This window comes from Canis lupus, chromosome X (genome assembly GCF_003254725.2).
Source record: "Canis lupus dingo isolate Sandy chromosome X, ASM325472v2, whole genome shotgun sequence".
Taxonomy (NCBI): domain Eukaryota; kingdom Metazoa; phylum Chordata; class Mammalia; order Carnivora; family Canidae; genus Canis; species Canis lupus.
Genome location: NC_064281.1, coordinates 62,075,519 through 62,101,177, shown reverse-complemented (window position 1 = coordinate 62,101,177; position 25,659 = coordinate 62,075,519). Strand labels below are relative to the sequence as shown.

The window sequence follows — 25,659 nt, the reverse complement described above, 5'->3', positions numbered from 1 at the left end:
TATTTTAATGAGTATATTTGATCTATGTTTATCCGGGATATTGGACTGCATTTCTTTTTACTGGTGTCTTTATCTGGTTTCGGTATCAGGATAATGCAGGCCTCATAGAATGAATTTTGATGTTTTCCTTCCTTTTCTACTCTTTGGAATATTTGAGGAAATATACGTATTTACTCTTCCTTAAATGGTAGAATTCATCTGTGAAGCCTTCTGGTCCTAGACTTTTGTATGTTGGGAGATTTTTCACAAATGATTCATTTCTTTGCTGGTTATTTTTGTGTTGAAGTCTTCTATTTCTTCCTGTTTCAGTTTTGGTAGGTTATATGTTTCTAGGAATTTATCCCTTTCTTCTAGGTTGTCCAGTTTATTGGCATATCGTTTTTCATAGTGTTCTCTTATAATGTTTACATCTCTGTGGTGTTGTTATTTCTCTGCTCTCATTTGTGATTTTATTTATTTGGATCCTTTCTCTTTTGTTTTTGTTAACTCTGGATAGAGTTTTATAAATTTTGTTAATTTTTTTCAAAGAAACTGCTCCTGGTTTCATTCATCTTGTAATTTTTTTTTTAGTTTCTTTTTTTTAAAGATTTTATTTATTTTTTCATGAGAGACACAGAGAGAGAGAGAGGCAGGGACACAGGCAGAGGGAGAAGCAGGCTCCATGCAGGGAGCCCAACATGGGACTGGATCCCAAGTCTCCAGGATCAGGCCCTGGGCTGAAGGCGGTGCTAAACCGCTGAGCATCCCCATTTTTAATTTCTTTATCATTTACTTTTTCTGTAATCTTTATTATTGCCTTCCTTCTTCTGGCTTTAAACTTCAGTTTTCTTGATCCTTTAGGTGGAAGGTTAGGTTGTTTCTTTGAGATTTTTCTTGCTTTTTTGAGGTAAGCCCATATAGCTTATATACTTTGATCATCAGACTGCTTTTGCTACATTCCAAACATCTTGGACTGTTGTGTTTTCATTTTCATTTGTTCCCATGTATTTTTTTAATTTTTTCTTTCATTTCCTGGTTGTTCCATTCATTGTTTAATATCATTTTGTTTAACCTCCATGCATTTGTTGTTGTTCTAGTTTTTTTGTCTTGTGGTTGACTTCTAATTTCATAGTTTTATAGTCAGAAAAGGTACATGGTATGACTTCAATTTTTTTGTATTTTTGAGGCTTGTTTTCTGACATAATATATGATCTATTCTGGAGAATGTTCCATGTACACTTGAAAACAATGTGTATTCTATTGTTGTAGCATAGAATGTTCTGAATATTTCTGTAAAGTCCATCTGGATAAGTGTCATTCAAAGCCATTGTTTCCTTGTTGATTTTCTGTTTATTTGATCTACCTGTTCATATAAATGGGGTGATAAAATTCCCTACTAATATATTATTACCAAGTAGCCTTTATGTTTGTTAGTAACTGCTTTATATATTTGAGTATTTGCATTTTGGATATGTAGTTATTTACAATTTTTAAATGTTCCTGCTTGATTGCCCCCTTTATTATGCTATAGTGCCCTTTTCATTTCTTGTTACATTCTTTCTTTATAATGTCTACTTTTTCTGATATAGCTACTGCTGCTTTCTCTTGACCTGTATTTGAATGATAAATGTTTCCTCATCTGCTTGTTTTCGATCTTCAGGTATCTTTGACTCTAAAATGAATCTTACATAGGCAGCACATAGAAAAGACTTGTGTTTTTATCCATTCTGACACTCTATGTCTTTTCATTGGAGTATTTTGTCCATTTACATTCAGAGTAATTATAGATAGATATGTACTTATTGCCATTTTATTACTTGTTTTGTCCTTGTTTCTGGAGATTTCCTCTGATCCTTTCTGATCTTTGTCACTTTTAGTCACTCCTTTCCCATCAAAGGGTCCCCTTTAATATTTCATGGCAGGTCTGATTTTGTGGTCATGATCTTCAGTTTTTGTTTTTCTAGGAAACTCTTCATCTTTCCTTCTATTCTGAATGATACCCTTGCTCAATAGGGTATTCTTGACTGCTGATTTTCCCCACTTAGCACTTTGAATATATCATGCTGCTCCTTTCCTGCTGGCCAAGTTTCTGTTGAGAAATCTGCAGCTGCCTTATGTGTTTTCTCTTGTGCTTTAAGGACTTATTTTCTCTTTCTGCTATTCAGACTTTCTTTTATCACCAAATTTTGGACATTTAATTATAATATGTCTTTCTTATTTAAATTCAGTTAATTAACATATAGTGTTTTATCAGTTTCAGAGGTAAAGTTTAGTGATTCATCAGTTGCATAAAACACCCAGTGATCATTACTTCAAGTGCCCTTCTTGGTACACATCACCCAGTTACCTCATTCCCTGACTCGCCTCATCTCCAGAAGCCCTCAGTTTGTTTCCTCTAGTTAGCAGTTTCTTATACTCTGAATTTGTTTTATTTTTCCTTCGTTTCCCCTACATTCATCTGTTTTGTTTCTTGAATTCCACATATGAGTGAAATCATACGATAATTGTCTCCAATTGACTTATTTTGCTTAGCATACCTTCTAGTTCTATCCATATCATTGCAAATGGTAATATTTCACTTTCTCTGTCTATGGAAATCTGGGCTTTTTCCATAGTTTGGCTATTGTGTACATTGCTGCTATAAACATTGGGGCATAGGTATCCCCTTGATCACTATGTTTGTATCCTTTGGGTAAATTCATAGTAATGCAGTTTCTGGGTCCTAGGATAGCTCTATTTTTAATGTTTTGATGAACTTCCATACTGTTTTCCAGAGTGATTGTACCAGCTTGCATTCCCACAAGCAGCATAAAAGGGTTTCCCTTATTCCCCTTTCTTCCCAACATCTGTTGTTTCCTGACTTCCTAATTTTAGCCATTCTGACTGTTGTGAGGTGTATCTCATTGTGGTATTGATTTGTATTTCCCTGATCCTGAGTAATGTTGAGCATTTTTTTCGTGTGTCTCTTGTTTATTTTTGTAAGTCTTCTTTGGTGAAATATCTGTTCATGTCTTCTGCCCATTTCTTGACTGTATTATTTGTTCTTTGGGTGTTTATTTTGATATGTTCTTTATAGATTTTGGATCATAGCCCTTTATCTGATAAGACATTTGCAAATATCTTCTCCCATTCTGTAGGTTTCTTTTGGTTTTGTTGACTGTTTTCTTTTCTGTGCAGAAGCTTTTTACCTTTATTATGTCCCAATAGTTCATTTTTGGTTTTGTTTCCATTGCCTCTGGAGACATGTCTAGCAAGAAGTTGCTGTGGCCAAGGTCAAAGAGGTTGCTACTTATATTCTTCTCTAGGGTTTTTGATGGATTCCTGTTTCATATTTAAGTTTTTCATCCATTTCAAATTTGTTTTTTTGTGTATGGTGTAAGAAAGTGGTCCAGTTTCATTCTTCTGCATGTGGCTGTCCAATTTTCCCAACACTATTTGTTAAAGAGTCTCTTTTCTCCATTGGATATTCTTTCCTGCTTTGTCAAAGATTATTTGACTAAATTACAATACGTCTTGGTGTTGGCCTGCTTTTGTTTAATTTGAATGGAGTCTCTTTGCCTCCTGGATCTGAATGTCTGTTTCCTTCCCCGATAAGGGAAGGTTTCAGCTTTTGTTTCTTCAAATAATTTTCTGCACCCTCTTATCTCTCTTCTTCTTTGACTCTTATAATACACATGTTATTAGATTTGATGAAGTCATTAAATTCCTTAAATCTATTCTCATGTTACATAATTCTTTCTTTTGTTCAGGTTCATTACTTACCACTACTTTGTCTTCTAGGTAACTAATGCATTCGTTTGTCTATTCCGAATTGCTGTTCACTGAATCAAGTATGTTTCTACTCTTATTTATTGCTCTTTTCATATCTGATTGTTTTTTAACTCCTTTGTCTCTGTAGTATCTCCCTGATGTTTTCTGTTCTTTTCTCAAGCCATGAGTATCCTTGACTGTTGCTTTAAATTCTTCATCAGGTGTGTTACTTATATTTATTTTGTTTAGATCTTTTTCTTTAATTTGGGAAGAATTACTCCATCTGTGATTTCATCTAAGTCTGTCTTCTCTGTGTTATAAAAGCCAATTATACTTCCTTCTTTGTAAAAAGAACACTTTACAAAACAGTATAGGGATCTGTAAATTCTTTGATCTGATGAAACAACTCTCTATAGGACCATATTTATCTTGGTGGAATCACTTTACATCTATTTTGCTAAACTTAGCATATGCTTATATACTTCAAGACTAGTGTGTATTAGGTAATGACAGTTGTACAGGTAATGGAGTAGATATATAAGTGAATCAGACAATTAAATACATAAATAATGTTTTTAAAGAATTCATAAAACACATGATTTTTATAAAATCAACTCTTAATGACAACATTACTTTTTACTTTGAATGTTACGCCCTCAGTATTTTGCCTGGATGGCCATACCCACAGATTACTGCCTTTGAAAATGCTCATTATTCAAAGTCTAACTTAAATACCAACTTCTCCTGGATATTATCCTTGCTTTCCATTTGCCTGACACTCTTTCCTCCTGAGCTTTCACACCTAAATTATTTTTTTTTCTTTTTTTTTAAAGATTTTATTTATTCATTCATGAGAATACACAGAGAGGAGAGAGAGAGAGAGGCAGAGACAAAGGCAGAGGGAGAAGCAGGCTCCATGCAGGGAGCCTGATGTGGGACTCGATCCCGGGTCTCCAGGATCACGCCCCGGGCTGTAGGCAGCGCTAAACCGCTGAGCCACCGGGGCTGCCCCTAAATTATTTTTCTTGTATGATACTTAGTATATTCTGCCTTATATCATACTCATACATTTACATGTCTGCCCATATCCTTTTTGAGAAAAAATATTTTATTTATTTATTTATTCATGAGAGACACACACACACACACAGAGAGAGGCAGAGACATAGGCAGAGGGAGAAGCAGGCTCCAAGTAGGGAGCCCTAGTAGAACTCAATCCCAGATCCCGGAATCACACTCTGAGCGGAAGGCAGACGCTCAACCGCTGAGCCACTCAGGCATTGCGTCTGCCCATATCCTTGAGTGAAAGGATTTTTATATTGATACGTTAACCAGGGCACCTAGTGCCTTGTATATACATGTCCAATCATTATTTATTGAGTACAGGAATAAATATATAATAAATGATATCTGGATAATATGTTTATTATTGATATTTTACCTTTTAATTTATATATTAGCATTTAAGCCTTTTTAGTGTTCTACTTGTATTTTTAGAAAAATTCTGACTTAGACACCATTGATTGGTAGAGTGTATCTGTATTTTTTAAATATCAGTATTTTTTAAATGTTACATTTTTTAATTTTATTATCTCTATTACCACTTTAAAATTATTGGGAGTAAGAAATTTTTTCTTATAAATCAGAATATGAATATAGTGTTGTATGTTCTCCTAAGGAGGTGAAAGACATTAACTAATACTATATGAATTCATTTTCTTTCCATACTATGCCAGCTCTGATGTTAATTTTTTGCAAAATAAAAATTCTAATCTATTTGGAAATTACTCTATTTAAGTGGCCTGTAGTTAGAATTGCACATATGTGTATGTGTGTATATATATATATATACATATAAAACATTGATATTTAGAATGTTAATTATTGTTTGAAATATAGTACTTTAAAATATGAACCATTTTGTGTACATTTGTCATTGGTCCCTTTCTTCAGAAATTTGTGAAGCAGCTAATGGGAAAAAGAGTATGTGTACAGTATTTATATTATGCAGTAATTAGTGCAGGGCAACGCAAGTATGAGTACTGAATGAACATTATTTGATGGTGACATACATTTTTAAAATTATAATTATGTTTGTTTTAAACAGAAGACATTTGTAAGAATATATATTGGGATATATAGAGTTGTTAAATAGAATGCAGCTGTTTAATACCTTATGTTTTTTGTTTTAGCTTATCTATTTCAGGCAAGGACATGAAGCTTATGTACGGGCTGTAAGGAAGTCAAAAATATACAGCCTTAATTTACAAAAACAACCATGGAATAAAATGGATCTCAGGGTAAATTTGACATATTCATAAGTGTGCAATTGAAATAGCTTAGGAATTAAGTTATTTGCTTACATGTTTTTTTCTGTTTCATATATATTGCACTATTGATTGTATGTCTAAGATAAGGTAATGTACCATACTCTTGTACAGTTGAATGTTATTGGTCATATTTTGTGTTTTCTGTAACTTGTATGCTATCTGTTGTCTTGATTATTTGACTTAATTTCCTTCAAGCTTCAAGTCTTCTATGTATATACCTTTCTTTAGAGAGAGAGAGAAAGAGAGAGAGAGAGGAGTGTAAAACAGTAGTTCCCTGGTATAGATATTTTCCTTAACAATTACAAAGTTGCAAAGCCTACATTCTAGAGGCTCTATAAACTGACTGCATGTGTGGACTACAGACAGCCTTGTGGTTCCAATGGCTTTAAGATATAGTAAATATCATAAATCTCAAGGAACTCAGAATTTTGTGGTGCTTTATGGATTATCTATTTTATATATTACCCTATACCTACATGGTATTAAGTAAAATAGATATTTATTTTTTTAGAGAAGGTTTTTCTGACTGTACATACATATTCATCCATTGATTCATTCATTTGTAGATAGATATATGCATACAAACAGACATAAGGATACATACACCATCATTTCTAGTTAGAATTATGGGTGTTTTCTTCTTTTGTTTTTCAAAGTTGGAGAACAAGAGACTAAAGAGCAATTTTATATTGGTTTTCCAGGTAAATGAAGAATGGTTATGCAATGATGTTTAGCAGGAAGGATACATGGAAGAATGTATATGTATTGAAATAAAATTTAGACACTTGTAAAATATTATATTAAGTTTGTAAGCTACCAAAATATCTTATCAAGTGAGCTTTACACGGTCATCTCCTGGTAGATAGTGATAGTCTATTCTGAATCATGTGAAAATTTTGGTGTGGGGTTTTTATTTGTTTATTTTTTTTAGAATCAAAGAATGAATAAAACATAATTTTTTTTATTTTAAATTCTAACCCTGTGGCTCTAGAAAATTGTAGGAGGTAGCATATGTGTGAGTGCAAGAGTCTGTAGGAGGTAGCATATGTGTGGGTGCAAGAGTCTAGGCTTTGAAATATGACCTATTTCAATCCCAAATTTGATTTTATACACACATACAAGTGTATAATTTTAAGCAAGTCACTATACCCATGAGGCCCAGTTTTGTCATCTGTTAAGTGTGGCTAATAATCAGTTATAAGTGTGGTTTATAAAATAATTTTGTGGACATTAAAAATGTAAGTCCTTTCTTCAAATTTATCTATCTATCTATCTATCTATCATCTATCTTTCTATCTATCTGAATACTTACATACTGTATTTCTCCTGGAGGAGTGATTCTTTTTTTTAAGATCTATTTATTTATTTATTTATTTATTCATGAGAGACACAGGCAGAGGGAGGAGCAGGCTCCATGCAGGGAGCCCGGCGTGGGACTCAATGCCTGGTCTCCAGGATCATGCCCTGGGCTGAAGGCGGCACTAAACTGCTGAGCCACCCGGGCTACCCAGGAGGAGTGATTCTTAACTAGACAGAGCATCATAATCCCCTAGGGAGTTCTTTCAAAATATGTAGGACTCAGCTTGTACCCCAGACCTACTGAATTCAATTCTATAGGGGTAGGGTTTAAGAATATGAATTTTAAAAATGTTCTCAAGGGGATTCTGTTGCATATGTTTGGTCTAGAGCCCTGTTATTACTACAACCTGCTATTAAGGGTCAAGAACCATGTCTTATTGCCTTTAGCACTTAGTGGAATGCTTAATACTTGGTGAGTATTCAGATAATTGTTTTTAACTGTTCGATAAATAGTGAAATAATCTGCAAATGTTAGGCAATTATTTATATTAAAATAATTTGTTGGTATTTTCATTAATAGGAACAAGAGTTTGTTAAGATTGTAGGAATCAAATATGAGGTTGGACCACCTACACTATGTTGTTTGAAGCTTGCATTTCTGGACCCTATTTCAGGCAAAATGACTGGAGAATCTTTTTCCATTAAGTGAGTAGCTATCTCTGGTTGTTGTGTGTGTGTGTTTGTCTGTATGTATACACTTGACTCTTAATGTAGGGGGTTATGGGAACTGACCCCCACACAGTTGAAAATCTGCATATAGCTTTTGACTCCCAAAAAACTTAACTACTAATAGCCTGCTGATGAGCAGAAGCCTTAGTAATAACAAATTTTTGACTAATATATATTTTGTATGTTTTATGTATTATATTTAGTGTTCTTACAGTAAGGTAAGCTAGAAAAAGTAAAGTGTTGTTAGGAAAATCATAAGGGAGAGAAAATATATTTACAGTACTATATCATATTTATTGAAAAAATCTGCATATAAGTGGACCTGCACAGTTTAAACCCATATTGTTCAGAGGTCAATTGGATATATGTATTTATATATATATATACACACACACACACACACACACACACACACATATGAGCAATTTGCTTAACCTCTTTGAATTTATGCCTTCATCTGCAAAATGTAAACATTAATAACTTCCTCAAGATTATTGTGATGAATTAAAAGGAAAACCTTCATAAATGCTTATTTAACAGCATGGCTAAAACATAGTAGTTGCTTTTATTTCTGTTAATACTAATAGGAATAGCTAATCAGGGACTCATTTCTTAAAGTTTGAAATCTAAGGAGGTGAAAGACCATCAGTTTATAAAATAAAAAAAGTCTAAGCTTTAAGGATCTTCATTGGTGTCTTTATGTTATTGAAGCAACATAGTAGTAGGCATGTACTCCCAAATAAATAAAAGCAGATGTAGTTTAAGTTAAAGTCATTTGCAGGAACCCTGAGGATTTCACAACAGTTTTTAAATGGCTCCTCATTAAAAATATATTTTGGGATATTTAGTAAGTAACATATGCTATTATTTTGGATATTGATTTATATGTGCTTTATTTTTTGTATAGGTATCATGACATGCCAGATGTCATTGACTTCCTTGTGCTACATCAGTTTTATAATGAAGCCAAAGAAAGGAACTGGCAGATAGGTAAGTATAAAATTCTCACTTAACTAATAAGTATGAAATAGAGTTAGTAACTTTTTAACTCCAAGTTATTTTTTTAAGATTTTATTTATTTATACATGAGTGACACAGAGAGAGAGGCAGAGACACAGACAGGGGAGAAGCAGGCTCTTCGCAGGGAGTCTAATTTGGGACTCCATCCCCAGACCCAGGATCATACCCTGAGCCAAAGACAGACGCTCAACTGCTGACCCACCCAGGTGTCACTTTAACTCCAATTTAATAGAAATAAACTAGTTTAACGTGTAGTTGATAAAAGCTGTTAGCCAAATTAGAAAAATCAAATTAAATTTTCCTTCTTGGTTATGTTTAGGTGATTTTATGCACATTGTATGTGACATCTAACTTCTAAACTTTCTGCAAATATATAATCTATTAGAATTATAAAGAAACTCATCAAACGTCAGTTGCCCTGATAGAGTACTTAACACTTGGGCTCTTAAGGAGACCGTTACTGATTGTGGTTTTATTTCTTCTCTTTTTCTGTCACTCTTGTCTTTCTCCATCTCTCTCTGATTCTCTCTGTACCTCTACCTCTTTCTACCCCTTTTTTCTTCCTCTCCCCCACCCACCTTCCTCTGTCCCTTTCTTACCTCCTCACTAGCTATTTGATCTTGGGCAAGTTTTTAATCTCTTTGTGTCCTACCTCTATTATCTTTATAATGGGAATCACATTAAAACATACCTATAAGGTTGATGTGAGCAATAAGTGAATTGACATACAGAAAACACTTAAAATGGTATTTAAGTACTTAAAATTCATACTGTTAAATGTTTGCTATTAGTACTTTTAAATTCTCCTTTTTTTGTGGGAGAAAATTTTTGTTCACAGTGGTTTGGTTTTATAATCCTTAGCCCTTTGGAGGCACAAAATCAGTATTAAGAGATTTTTTTAAAGGCAAAAAGGAGAAGAAACAACTGTAGTAACTAATGTATAGTACAAGAAAAAGTATGCCTAATGATGATCCTAAATAATGGCTAAAAATTATATGTGATAGGGATCCCTGGGTGGCGCAGCGGTTTGGCGCCTGCCTTTGGCCCAGGGCGCGATCCTGGAGACCCGAGATCGAATCCCACGTCGGGCTCCCGGTGCATGGAGCCTGCTTCTCCTTCTGCCTATGTCTCTGCCTCTCTCTCTCTCTCTCTCTGAGTGACTATCATAAATAAATAAAAATTTTAAAAAAAATTATATGTGATAGCATTTATTTAAGAAGGCATGGACATATTTGATTTATTTCAGAAAGATTATAGTACTTGACACCAAAATTTCTTAATGAGGGTAAAATGTAAAATTTATTTATCTAGGAAACTCAGATTGAAACCTCTGATAATCCTAGATACAATGCTACTTCTGTGTCCAACAAAAAGTAGCAAATTAGAATGTGAACAAAGTATTATTCTCAAAAACATCCTTTTAAGAATTTCTAAAACATTATAGGTGATAGATTCCGCAGTATAATAGATGATGCCTGGTGGTTTGGGACTGTGGAGAGTCAGCAGCCTTTTCAACCAGAGTATCCTGATAGTTCTTTCCAGTGTTACAGTGTTCAGTAAGTACACTTATGGTATTTTAATGCCTGATATAATACTGTTGTAGTACTATATGGACATTCTATAAACCCTACTAGGAATAATACCTTGTTAATTTGACTTATCTTTATATGACCTGTAAGAAAGTAATCATAGTACCTGTAAGGAAGGAATTTGATGATAAACCTCTTGGTCCAATATGTGTACTAAAACAAAGAACTGAAGACTTATTTCTACCTCCCTTATGCCTATATTTTAAGTATTTGTGTTTTAAACAAGAATTGCAACTATTATTTCATGAAGAATACCGAAATTCAGTGTTTAAAATAATTGTTATAAAAAAATAAAATAAAATAAAATAATTATTATAGCTGGAATATAGCAATAAATATTAGTACTCTGTCTTTTATTTAATGATATGAATTCTAGGCAGAGGTATTATGTTTGGACATACTATTTGTCTACAATGTTTACTTTAGTTCTTCATTTAAACACCAGCATAGTAAGATTTCTAATAAATGAAGTTTTCTTCAAGAATGATAAAGGTTAAAAAACAGAATGATAAAGGTTTATTCTATGAAGATTGACTTTCAGTCTCGATATTGCTGATGAAAAGGGAATAATAAAATTTTGGAGATGCTGTGATACTGAACACTGTTAGGTTAAAGTGGGTTATCCTACAGAAAAAAATTGATCTATCAAATTGACTTGTTTAACCTAAAAGGAATTTTCCAAAGAGATCTTTTCATTCAGTACCCTGGTTTGATATTGAATACATACTTGATTGGAATGAAAAAAAAACCAAGTAAAATTAAGTGTAAACTTATACTGCTCTCTATATTTCATATTGGTGGACTATTCTCTAATTTCCTCTATTTATTTTGCTGTCTCTATTAAAGGTTTATTATATTATCTTTATGTAAGTGAAATTGTACTTTATGGATAACTGTATTGCCCTTTCCCAAATTTTACCACAAGAAGTCATGCAAATTATGCTAGTATATAAAAGTGTCATGTAAATTTACTTTGTATCTTGTTATTTTTTAATAGCTGGGACAATAATGAAAGAGAAAAGATGAGCCCCTGGGATATGGAGCCAATTCCAGAAGGAAGTAGATATACTTTTAAAAATGAATTTTAATTATTCTAAAAGAAAAATATCAGTAGCATAATATTAGAAACTAATCATTTCTGATTTTTTCATCTTATACCTAGCTGCCTTTCCAGATGAAGTTGGTGCTGGTGTTCCTGTGTCCCAGGAGGAACTGACTGCTTTGCTATACAAACCACAGGAAGGAGAGTGGGGAGCTCACTCCAGAGATGAGGAATGTGAACGGGTTATTCAGGGCATCAACCACCTTCTTTCCCTGGGTATGGTGGATGTGAAAGAATATTAGGACAGAACGAGGAAAACCAGAATTTTAAGTTCTACAAAAGGAAATACATTTTTTTCACTGTATACTTTTAATTTGAGAGGCACTTTTAATCAAGTGACTAGTTTATCATTAATATTTTTATATGTTTGAACAATGTAATAACTGATAAATGTTTTCTATTCTCTGGGGGCTTACAGTAGAGAAGGCAAGCATATAGTTGTCTTTTACTTTCTTTAGTCACTTTGGTGCTCCAGCTGTTCCCTGAGCCTAACTTTGGATGAGGTTTTTGGTAGACAGTGGATGAGTAATATATTTTACTCACATGCCTAAACTGTATTATCTAAAACATATCACTTAAGCTGTTTGGCATTTATCCAGAAAAGACATCAGTTTAAAGTTAAACACAGATCTCCTTTAATTTGTCTCATTTCACCTGATTTGAACCACTGTATTATACAGGATTCATAGATATTATGTCCAAATAAAGAAAATGACATTTTAATAATATTCATCTAATATTAGCATAATTGAATCATCATCATTTTAATAATGTAGTATATTGCCCTCCCTTCTTATTTATATATGAGTTTTTGTTTGTTAACATGAAATATTAATGTCCTTTATAACTACCTTTTTAAATTTTGGTAATATTATAGATTTTGCCAGCCCTTTTGCTGTTCCAGTGGATCTCAGTGCCTATCCTTTGTATTGTACTGTAGTTGCTTATCCAACTGACCTCAACACCATTAGGCGGAGACTTGAAAATCGCTTTTACAGGTCTGTTTAGTTTTATTATTTTCTATAAAGTTCATAGCTTTGTATCTTTTGTTTTCCTTTTTGCATAATGATGCAGTGAGATCTGAATTGTCATAGAGTAAAATAATCATTCAGTATACCCACTGCAAAATTTCTTTAAAAATTTGGAACTCTGATTTTCCTTTTTTCAATAGATTCTCAGTCTTTCAGGGTAAGGAGTGTGGAGTAAAGGACAGGGAAGAGGGATGCCCAGGTGGCTCAGCAGTTGAGCATCTGCCTTCGGCTCAGGGCATGTTCCTGGAGTCCCGGGTTCGAGTCCCATATCAGGCTCCCTGCATATATCCTGCTTCTCTGCCTGCCTGTGTCTCTGCCTCTCTCTCTTTCTCTGTGTCTTTCATGAATAAATGAATAAAATATTTTTAAAAAAAGAAGAGGGAAGAAATTTTGAGTAGCACAAATCACATGTGAAACAAAAACAACAGTTCACTTTAGTTTATTAAAGGCAGATTAAATGGTTTGTAGTTTCATTGTGATTAAGGTGCTATAGAAACTTGGAGCATGATTAAATCCCTTGAGGAATTAGGCAACAGTTAGATTTAATTACCAGTCCCCAAATGTGTTTAGATAAAGAGCCAAGTTATTTTTTTCTTGGTTCCAATTGGGAGATTGTGAGAAAGTAGTGGAGGATACCTTTTAGTACCTCTCTCACCCCAGAGTCTACTATGTCTGAACCTAGTTATTCCAGCATGAACTGGTTATAAATATAATCAGGTGGGTGTATTTTATATTACCTACAATTTCATTTAATAATATATATCATAAACATAACTATATAAAAATCTGTCTTTTTCTAGAACGTGGTTTCTTTTTTTTTTCTTCTCCCCTAAAAACTAAACATTCTTTTGACCTTATAAAAACACTGTTTGTGTTTACACTTACTTGGTTAAATCATTCTTTACCCATAATGTCCTGGATCAGTTCTTTTTAATATGAAGTCCAGTGGTCCTTAATTCTTACCTAGGCTTCAAATACTGTAACTATATACCTTTATTAGTGCACATCCATTTAGACACATTTATTAAGTCACATACATGTGGTAGAACACCTTTAACATACTATGATTGAGTGCTTAGTTGTTCCATGTTGTATATTCTTAGAATAAACTTTAAATGTATTAATCAAGAGTAATAGGGCAAGTTTTTCTTTCATAGGAGAATATCAGCATTAATGTGGGAGGTGCGCTACATTGAACATAATGCCAGGACTTTCAATGAGCCAGACAGTCCTATAGTTAAAGCAGCCAAAATTGTAACTGATGTCTTACTTCGATTTATTGGGTAAGAAGCAGTTTTATCTTCTATAGGAGCTGATTTCTGATTTTTTAAAAATTACATTGAAATATATTTTGACTTTCTTGTTTCTTAGGGATCAGAGCTGTACTGATATACTGGATACTTACAATAAAATTAAAGCAGAAGAATTAAACAGTACTGATGCAGAGGAGGTGAGATTCACAGCATGATTAATAGGCATGAATTCCTTTTCTGTTTTTTGAAGTACAGTAAGTATTATGTGTGTTATAACTGGCTATAAGCATTGAAGCTGATTTCTAAAAGTTGCCTGAGTACCTACATCTTTTTGTATTAAACTCTTTAACTGGGATCCCTGGGTGGCGCAGCGGTTTGGCGCCTGCCTTTGGCCCAGGGCGCGATCCTGGAGACCCAGGATCGAATCCCACATCAGGCTCCCGGTGCATGGAGCCTGCCTCTCCCTCTGCCTGTGTCTCTGCCTCTCTCTCTCTCTCTCTGTGACTATCATAAATAAATAAAAATTAAAAAAAAATAAATAAACTCTTTAACCTGTATTTAGATGGCATATACTAGAAATGTAGTGGTGCTACAATTTTTAGTCAGAAATAGGTGGCCAGTCATTCTGTTTGACTCAGTGAGTTTCAGTGATGAGAAATCAACACTTCATTTTCCAGCTTTAAAAACAAGACAAAGCACTAAATATTTTAAAAGAATGGTTAGTTTTTGGAAATTTTTTTTTAATTTTTATTTATTTATGATAGTCACACAGAGAGAGAGAGAGAGAGAGAGGCAGAGACACAGGCAGAGGGAGAAGCAGGCTCCATGCACCGGGAGCCCGACGTGGGATTCGATCCCGGGTCTCCAGGATCGCGCCCTGGGCCAAAGGCAGGCGCTAAACTGCTGCACCACCCAGGGATCCCAGTTTTTGGAAATTTTAATACGGATTGATTTTCTATGCAATATGTGTAAAATATTAAAGTATTTTAAAGTTTCAGGTTTCAAAGTACATTTTTAGTAGTTTAATGAAATTGCTATTTAATTTCCTTTATTGAAATTTTCAAACATAAGCCAGTTTTTCTTAATGAAATTAAATTAGTATCATCAGCAGACCTACACATATCTAATTTCCCTATACTTCCAATTTACATAAAACCATTTTTCATTGAAAGCTATTATAGAAGCAAAAACCAAGAGGCGGAAATAATGGAATGTAATAATTCAAAAATATTTAATGGAAAACAGTTCATCCCAAGGATGAGTGTCTCAAACATGCTATTGAAATGGCTATTGTATAGATATATTTTACATGTTTATATTGTCTGTGTTAATATCTAGAATGTAAATATCCAATTTTTTCTTTTTATTTTTAATTGACATAACATTTATTAGTTTGAAAGGTATAACAAATTATTCTATATTTATATATATTTGGAAAGAATCACCAAAATAAGACTAGTCACCATACATAGTATAGTTTTTCTCCTGTGATAATAATTTTTTAAATTTACTTTCTTAGCCACGTTCATATATGCAAGACAATATTATTAAACAGTAGCCACTGTGCTGTACATTTTATCCCCAACACTCATTTATTTTATAACTGAAGCTTGTACCTTTTGACCCATTATGTGTATTTTGGTCCCGCACTGTAGTCATCCCCATCTCTGGCAACTACCAATCTGTTCTATGTATCTATAAATAATTTTTGTAGATTCTACATATAAGTGAGATTATAGATGTTTTTCTCTGACTTGTTTCACTAGGCGTAATGTTCTCAGGGTCCATATATTTTTGTCCTAAATAGTTTTCTTTTTATGGATGAATAGTATTCCATGAGGTATATATTACCATTTTTTCTTTATCCATTTACCCATTAATGAACACTTAACATTGTTTCTATGTAATGGCTATTGTAAATAATCCTGCAATGAATATGGGAGTAATATATCTTTTAGAGTTAGTGTTTTCATTTTCTTTGCACAAAATCTCAGGAGTGGAATTCCTAGATAATTCTCTTCTTTTTTAATTTTTTGAGGAACCTCCTTACTGTTTTCCATAGATTGCACAAGTTTACATTTCCACTAACAGCGCGCAAGTGTTCCCTTTCTCCAAATCCTAACCAACACTTGTTATTTCTTGTTTTTTTTGATAACAGCCATTCTAACAAGTGTGAGGTGATATCTCATTGTGGTTTTGATTTGCATTTCCCTGATGGTTATTGATGTTGAGCACCTTTTCATGTACCGGTCAGTCATCTATATCTTCTTTGGAAAAATGTGTATTTAGATTCTCTGCCCATTTTGTTTGTTTTTTAAGTCTTTTATTTGAGTATAGTTTATACACAATGTTACCTTTATTTCAGGCATACAACTCCTCTACATGTTACGCAATGTACACCACAAATGTAGCTACCATCTGTCACCATATAATGCTATTACAGTATTATTGACTCTGTTCCCTATGCTGCCTTTTATTCCTGTGACTCATTCATTCCGTACCCGGAATCCTGTATCTCCCACTTCCCTTCACCCATTTTGCTCATCAACTCCATCCCGTTCCCTCTGACAACCATCAGTTTGTTCTCTGTTCCAATGTTGTTTTTTATTCTTTACTGAAAATGTATCTGACTGTAAAACATTGTATTATCAGATTTAAATGTTATTGACATAATAAGGAAAACTCAGATATTCCAATTAGATGTCATCCTCTTAAAACTAATGAAAAAATTTTCAAATTCCATATATAAGTAATACCATGCAGTATTTTGTTTTGTTTTGTTTTGTTTTGTTTTCTGGCTTATTGCACTTAGCATAATGTCCTCAGCATCCACCCATGTTGTCCCAAGTGACAGGTTTACCTGTTTCTCAAGACTGAATAATATTCCATTGTATGTATATATTACAGCTTCTTTATCCATCCATCTGTTGAGGATACTTTGGCTGTTTCCTTATCTTGGCTACAGTGAATAATGCCTTAGTGAATATATAAGTGCAACTTTATTTCTTTGATATCCTGTTTTTATCTGGATAAATACCCAGAATTAGGATTGCAGGATCATATGATAGTTCTATCTTTACTCTCTTTGAAGAACCTCGGGGATGCCTGGGTGGCTCAGCAGTTTAGCGTCTGCCTTCAGCCCAGGGCATGATCCTGGCGTCCCAGGATCAAGTCCCACATCAGGCTTCCTGCATGGAGCCTGCTTCTCCCTCTCCCTGTGTCTCAGCCTCTCTCTCTCTCTCTCTCTCTCATGAATAAATAAATAAAATCTTAAAAAAAAAGAAGAACCTTGATACTGTTTTGTATAGTAGCTATACCAGTTTAAACTTCCACCAACAGTCCTCAAAGGTTCCTTTTTCTCCATATCTTCACCAACATTTATTATCTTTTGTCTTCTTGATAATAGTCATTCTAATAGATGTGAAATGATATCGTGGTTTCGATTTACATTTCCTTGATGACTAGTGATATAGAATACTTTTTCATGTACCTGTTGGCCATTTTTAGATGTCTTCTTTGCAAAAATGTCTATTCAATCCCAATGCCCATTTTTACATTAGATTTTATTTTTATTATTGAATTATATATTTTTATATATTTTTACTATTAACCCCTTACTAGAGGCAAGATTTGCAAATACTTCATCCCATTCTATAAGTTGCCTTTTCATTTTGTTGATGCTTTGCTTTGCAGAAGCTTTTTAGTTTGATATAATCCAGTTTACTTTTGCTTTTGTTGTTCTTTGTTGCCTTTGGATTTTGTTAAATCCAAAAAAATCCGTTGCCAAGACCAGTGTCAATGAATTTACTCCCTGTGTTTTATTTTCCCCTAGGGGTTTTATGGTTTCATGTCTTACATCCAAATCTTTAATCCACTTTGAGTTGAATTTTATGCATGGTATAAGATATGGGTCAAGTTTCATTCTTTTGCATGTAAATATCCTATTATCCCAGCACCACATATTAAAGAGACTATCCTTTCCCAATTTTGTATTCTTGGCTCCTTTGTTGTAATTTAATTGAGCATATATGTGGGTGTATTTCTGAGCTCTATTCTGTTCCATTGATCTGTATATCTTTTTTTATGCCAATACCGTACTGGTTTTGTTACTGTGGTTTTATAATATAGCTTGAAATCAGGAAGTATGAGGCCTCCAGCTTTGTCTTTCTTTCTCAAGACTGTGTTGTCTATTAGGAACTTTTTTTGTGGTTCCATACAAATTATAAGATGTTTTCTCTATTTCTGTTAAAAATGCTATTGGAATTTTGATAGGGGTTATGTAATCTGTAGGTGGCTTTGAGTCATATGTGCATTTTAATAATAATAATTCTTCCAATTAATTACCACAGGGTATCTTCATTTAATTCTGTCTTCAATTTCTTTATTCAATGTCTTATGGTTTTTGGTATGCAGATCATTCATCTCCTTGTTTAAAATTATACCTCAGTATTTTATCCCTTTTGATGCAATTATAAATGAGATTGTTTTCTTACTTTGGCTTTCTGATAGTCCTCAGTGTATAAAAATGCAACTTATTTTTGTATAGTGATTTAGTATCCTACAACTGTACTGAATTTACTTATTAGTTGTAACAGTTTTTTCAGTTGAGTCTCTAGTGTTTTATATATATAATATCATGTTATCTGCTGAAAGGCATAGTTTTGCTGCTTTTATGATTTGGATGTATTTTGTTTTTCTTGACTAAGTGCTGTAGCAAAGGCTTCCAATACTATATCAAATAGAAGTGGCTAGAGTGAGTATTCTTGTCTTGTTCCTGATCTGAAGAGAAAAGCTTTTAATTTTTCACCATTAATCATGATGTTAGCTAAGGGATTGTCATATATGGCCTTTATTAAAATGTTGATGTATATTCCCTCTACATCTAGTTTATTGAGAATTTTTATGATGAATTTGGTGTTGCTGTCTCAGAGTAGCATTCTTTGAGTTAAAATAGAATATTAAAGTAAAATGTATTTCAACTTTATTTGATTAGAAGGAATACCAGTAGCTCATGGGCGGGTTTTATTTTCTCCAGACATTACCTATGTGCTTCACCACCACCAGGGTGAAAAATGGCGTGTGGGCCTTGCCTCTCTTTGTACTAAAAAACTATGCCTCAGAGGGATATTTAACTGCATCTTAAGTTTTAATACACACTCATATTTTCCCTATAGAAAATAGATGTATTTCTTAAAACGGTGAAAGATTAAATCATGAGTAATTCATGATTATAATATATTGAAGTAGCATGTCATATAGAATGTCTTTAAAAAATATTAACATTAAGTAAAATTTTAGATACCAGTCCTATAATTTTTTCTTAATATTTGATTCTTATTTAAAGAGAAACTTTGTTTACTCTTCCTCTCCCAATATATTTTTCAGTTTGTATCTAGCATATAGGCAAAGTTTGGAGTAATTGTTCCTTCAAACTTTGTTCTGCCTGCTGTCTGCTCCAATGAGGGTGTTATTTGTGATTGTATTTGCCATTTCTTTGTAAATGTTTATCAAATTTGTAAGACTTTGAATATAACATAACATCTTTTCTTACTCTTCCCTTTTAATTTTAGGATACAGAGATGGTTGATTTAGATTCAGACGGTCCTGGTACTTCATCTGGAAGAAGGGTGAGTGAATAAAATAAACTGCTAAGAAGAAAATTTTTCAGGCTTCCTGTGTCAGGGATCCTAAGACCAACTCCACCTGTTTGGAGAATTGCTATAAAGACTCATAGAACTCAGCATATATACTTGTGATTCATTGGTAAGGTTTGTTACAATGACATAATAAGGATATACAGCTGGGATCACAGGGAAATAAATATAGGCAGAGTCCAGAGAAATCCATGTTCAGGCTTCCTTATGCTCTTTCCATTCTTTGAGGAGCCATACAGAGCACACTCTTCCCCTACAATGAAAATGTAGCAATATATATGTGATTAGAGGCTCAGACCTCAAGGAATTTATTGGAAAGCAAGGAAGCATAGGAAAAGCAAAGAAAAGCAGGTGTTCAGTATAAATCACATTGTACAAACAGCATAGGCATAGTAAACCACCTTTGTATTTAGGAAATGGTTCAATTGCTAAGTACCCAGAATGCCAACCAAGGGCTAACCTTACAAGCAAGCCCTGATAAAGATAGTAGCCTCAGATCTGTTATGTTTATTCTGTTCTGTACACTTCCCCTCCATGGTAATTAGGCAAATACTTGTTTCATATAAGGAAAATTTTCTTTGAAATACTGAAAGAAATCATATTAAAAGGCATCAAATGGTAAAGGCTAGACTGTATCATGACAACAAAGGATATATATATAAATATATATATGCATAAATAATAAGTACATAATATATAAATATATAGATAAATATGTATTATATGTCAATTTTGAGAAAATTATGATGCCATTGTCAAGTATACTTACCTACCAGTAAATACTAAGGCATTAAGATTATTAACCTTGTAGAGGAGAAAAAAAATATATTTCCCTGGGTTCTATTTGTGGTTCAGATTTTCTTAAAATGAAAATTCAGAATACTTGAATCTTGCTATTTCCATGAATGTACTGTCTAGTTTTTATTGTATGTATTTTTTGTCCTGGAGAATGATGTCTAAACTAAGATACTTAAATAGCAACTCCTCTATGTTACATAGATATATTAACATTAGGAAAAGAGGAGAGAATCAATGAAGAGTTAAGGAAAGAGTTTTTATATATAATTCTATTAAAATCTACAGGTCAAATGCCGAGGCAGAAGACAGTCTCTAAAGTCTAATCCTGATGCTTGGAGAAAACAATGCAAAGAACTGTTGAGCCTCATTTATGAACGTGAAGACTCAGAGCCATTTCGACAGCCAGTTGATCATCTTTCTTACCCAGTAAACACACACTTGTTTAAATAATTGCCAATTTGTAATTTCCCTTAAATGTTATACATTTAAAAATATAGTTACAAGCTACTTTTCCCTTTTTCCTTCTTTCCTTCCTCCACTCCTCCCTCCTTCTTACCTATTCCTTCTTTTTTGTATATCTTTTAATTGTGAAAATGCATAGTGTGATTAATCATGACTTTGAAATTCCAGTCATGTATTTTGTGTGTAAATTACATAGTTGTGAACCAAATTTGAATCTAAATATCTTTGTAGTTCCTTCCTGCCTTCATTTTGAATATTTGTTTAATAAATTTTATGAACTTCTATTACATTTCTACTCACTGGAGACCCTTAGTAACCTATGTCACTCCTGGTAATTTTTTACTAAATGACTAAATGTATTATCCAATATGATCACTTAGAGTAATCAATATATTCCATATTACTTTTCATCAAAGGTAAAAACATCAGAACTTAGATTATAGGATTCTTTTTTCAGGAGTATATCTATTTATATGTTGAATAACCATTTAGTGTAGATAGCAAATCTATCTTAACTTTTTTTGGAGAAGTTATAGTGGTATTTCAGAAATGCATCAGATCGTCCTCTGAAATTAGTAAACCTAAATACATACATAGGTTTTACTTGGGAAAAAAATACTCAAACAGAAAACACTTATGTTCAACAAAGCTAATTTTGTAGGGAGTTTGGGTAGAATAAATTAGTCTTGTTTTTCTCATACTAGAGGACAACAGTGAATGTAGAATCCTTCATCTTAAAGTAGTCAGTAAAATCCTAATTCCTATTTATGGAACTTCAAGCTTTAAACCATAATTGCATTGCAAGTCTTGATATTTTGTTGTAGTAGTTTGGAAATACAATATATCCTCTTTACTCTAATAGGGCCATCAAGAGCAAGAAGGGGAATCCTCAGAGTCAGTTGTTCCAGAAAGACAAGCTCCATCTCTTTCTGAGGTAGACCTAGAAGTTTCTTGAAAGACATATACTGGTTGTTTTTTGCATTGTTTTACTTTTAAAATTTCTGTAATGTAAATGAAAATTTTATAATTTGTAAAGCTGTTTTCCAACTCTTCTCACCCTCTTTTTATCTTTGACTTTTTTTGGTTGTTTATGTTTTTGTTTTGCTTTTTTAAGGTTTTTTTTGTAAAGAATTATTTTTTTAGAGTGATAGAGCAGGGGGGAGGGGCAGAGGGGGACTCAGTCGGGAGTCCAATGCAGGGCTCCATCTCAGGACCTGAGATCATGACCAAGAGTCAAATGCTTAACTGACTGAGCCACCCAGGCACTCCTATATTTTTGTGTTTCTAAATCAACATCTGTTTCCAAATGTGTTCTTTGTGGCATCTGCATGCATGTTTATTTGTTTCTATAGATCTAAAGTTACTGTAGTAGAGTAGAAAACATCAGTTGCACAATATATAAGTACTGCAGCTGATTGCACCCACTGGAACTTCATTTAGCAACCTTACTGTGTCTTTTGAGTTTTAGTCACATTATACAAGTTCCAACATATCTCCTCTATGAAAACCTTTGTTTCATAAGCTGTACTATGTAGCAATATACTTTTGGTTGTTATGATTTAAGCCAAAAAGTATTTTTAAAGATAGATTAAGAGCAATCATGATTTCTTACACTTGGAGAAATATTTTCTCTTTTTTTATAATACTTTTCCTCTGCTCATTCTTCTCTTTGGCATTTTCTTTGAAAGAAATGTGGTGATTGTGGGTTTTTTGTATATTTTTTATTGGAGTTCGATTTGCCAACGTACAGTATAACATCCAGTGCTCATCCCGTCAAGTGCCCCCCTCAGTGCCCGTCACCCAGTTACCCCATCCCCCTGCCCACCTCCCCTTCCACTACCCCTTGTTCGTTTCCCAGAGTTAGGAGTCTCTCATGTTCTGTCACCCTCACTGATATCTCCCACTCATTTTCTCTACCCTTTAATCCCGTTCACTATTTTTAATATTCCCCATACGAATGAAACCATATAATGTTTGTCCTTCTCCGATTCACTTACTTTACTCAGCATAATTCCCTCCATTTCCATCCATGTTGAAGCAAATGGTGGGTATTTGTCATTTCTAATGGCTGAGTAATATTCCATTGTATGTATATATACCACATCTTCTTTATCCATTCATCTTTTGATGGACACCAAAGCTCCTTCCACAGTTTGGCTACTGTGGACATTGCTGCTATGAACATTGGGGTGTAGGTGTCCCGGCATTTCACTGCATCTGTATCTTTGGGGTAAATCCCCAGTAGTGCAACTGCTGGGTCATAGGGTAGCTCTATTTTTAACTCTTTGAGGAACCTCCTTAGTTTTCCAGAGTGGCTGTACCAGTGCACATTCCCACCAACAGTGCAAGAGGGTTCCCCTTTCTTCACATCCTCTCCAACATTTGTTGTTTCGTGTCTTGTTAATTTTCCCCATTCTCACTGGTGTGAGGTGGTATCTCATTGTGGTTTGGATTTGTATTTCCCTGATGGCCAGTGATGTGGAGCATTTTCTCATGTGCTTGTTGGTCATGTGTAGGTCTTCTTTAATGAAATCTCTGTTCATGACTTTTGCCCATTTCATGATTGGATTGTTTATTTCTTGAGTGTTGAGTTTAATAAGTTATTTAAAGATATTGGATGCTAGCCCTTTATCTGATAGGTCATTTGCAAATATCTTCTCCCATTCTGTAGGTTGTCTTTGAGTTTTGTTGACTGTTTCTTTTGCTGTGAAGAGGCTTGTTATCTTGATTAAGTCCCAATAGTTCATTTTTGAAATGTTGTGATTGTTACTTAATGATTTTAAATGGGATGAAGGATCTAATACTAACTGGTTTTCACTCTAAAATGTTGTTTATTGATGGTTATGGTATATGTAAGTATAAATTTTAGATGCCATTCAATATGATAACCTTAGGCATATCTTAGCTGGACTTGACAGATTTAGGTTGAGATATCTTAGATAGAATCTTCTCCATCTCCTAATCAAAATCAAATTAATTCAGAATTTATGCGATTGCAGACCTCCAATGAAGGACAAGTGTCATATTCATTAAAAAGTAAAAATATAGGAGCTAGGCACAGACATGGCCAGTTTGACCTTCAATTAACATTTTAGGTAGAATGCCCTCCTAGCTGGGAATATCTTGGAAATACGTAGCTAATTTGTGACATGGAAGTATTTAATTATATGTGAATAGTCCCATCTTCTATCTTCATTGAGCACTTTGCCAGGGAATTGGGGACTGCTTCAGCCTCTAAGCATAGAATGCAATTCTGTATTATGGACTCTGTAGGTATAAAGCCAGTTTGTGTGCATTTTTTAATTTATGCTCTTGAGAGAATCATATGGTTATCAATTTCAGAGTGAAGGCTAAGACCGTACCAACGACCCCTGCTGTTTTCCTGAGCTACCAAGGGACCTCTGTTTAAATGAATGGTTTTGATTGGGATAGATAGTTGGCCTATTGAAAAGTAGCATGTTTATTTCATGGTGGATTGGTGATAGAAGTCTCAGTACCATGATATTATGTAGTATTGTTATCCAGCCTGTGTATTTAATAATAAATTCTTCTTTGTAGGATTATCCAGATGTTATAGACACTCCTATGGACTTCAGCACTGTGAAAGAAACTTTGGAAGCAGGAAATTATGGTAGTCCTCTGGAATTTTATAAGGACGTTCGCCAAATATTCAGCAACTCCAAAGCTTATACCTCTAATAAAAAGTCAAGGGTATGAAAAACAACATTAGGTGGATTAATTACTTAAGCATTTACATATACACACACACACACAAACACACACACATACACACATATATCAGGTAGTTTTCTTTCACCAGTTTTAAAACTGCTCAAGAAGTATATATATTACAATTCTGACATGGTTACTGAAGTTTGATGTTTTCCCCATGTTTTGTCAGAACTTAAATATCTTTAGAACAAAAGAATAATATTTTTTTTTGTAATCACTGGTATCTGATTAACTTTTAAGTAAGTTGTTCACTCGGTATATATTTGTCTACTTTCACCCCATATAAAATGAATTTTCACTAATTTCTGCAGGCATAATTTTTTCACTTTTGGTTTATTTCATATATATATATATATATATATATACTTAAATATGTTTAAATATTCTTGGAAACTGTAAATTTCATATTTTGGAAGTTTTTTTCAGCTTATATATTATGAACATTTTCCCATGTCATTATGGCTCTTCAACAACCAGTTTTAATGTCTCCATAGTATGCTACTGTATGGTTGTTTTATGTTATTTAACTAGTGCCCTGGTGCTAGAGATTTCGGTGGTTTCTACTTTTTAACTTTATATGAATAATGCTGTGGCTTTCATCTTTAACATCCTTGAACACAATTATTTTGTGTGTGCAATTCTCTGATATTTACTTAGGATAAATTCCTAGAAGCAAAATTATTAGTAGAAGGATAAATATATTTTTATTATTTTTGATACATAATGCAATTTGTTGTTTTAGAATGTTGTTCCAGTTAAAATACTCACTGGCAATGTATGAGAATCTTTTTCCTACCCTTCCCAACATTGGATATAATCTTTTAAAAATCTTTGTTAATTTCTAGGTGAAAATGATATTTTGTTTAAATTCTTTAAGAAGAGTTTTTCAAGTGTATGAAATTGCATATATATATTTTGTCTGAAAGGGTAA

At 33.5% G+C, this 25,659-nt stretch overlaps 1 protein-coding gene across 4 annotated transcripts in view; it reads left to right on the top strand.

Annotated features, from left to right (window-relative positions):
- BRWD3 (bromodomain and WD repeat domain containing 3) overlaps positions 1-25,659 on the top strand; it is a 200,138-nt gene that overhangs the window by 154,036 nt on the left and 20,443 nt on the right. For 3 of the 4 annotated variants that reach the window (XM_035711728.2, XM_035711726.2, XM_025466273.3), the window contains 13 exons: positions 5,922-6,029; positions 7,939-8,063; positions 8,995-9,077; positions 10,552-10,663; positions 11,694-11,755; positions 11,859-12,014; positions 12,676-12,796; positions 13,987-14,112; positions 14,201-14,279; positions 19,653-19,709; positions 20,820-20,960; positions 21,859-21,930; positions 24,555-24,707. In XM_035711728.2, coding sequence (XP_035567621.1) covers positions 5,922-6,029; positions 7,939-8,063; positions 8,995-9,077; positions 10,552-10,663; positions 11,694-11,755; positions 11,859-12,014; positions 12,676-12,796; positions 13,987-14,112; positions 14,201-14,279; positions 19,653-19,709; positions 20,820-20,960; positions 21,859-21,930; positions 24,555-24,707 — 1,395 coding nt within the window. The remainder of the gene's footprint in view (positions 1-5,921; positions 6,030-7,938; positions 8,064-8,994; positions 9,078-10,551; positions 10,664-11,693; positions 11,756-11,858; positions 12,015-12,675; positions 12,797-13,986; positions 14,113-14,200; positions 14,280-19,652; positions 19,710-20,819; positions 20,961-21,858; positions 21,931-24,554; positions 24,708-25,659) is intronic. The other variant, XM_035711729.2, reaches the window with a different exon arrangement.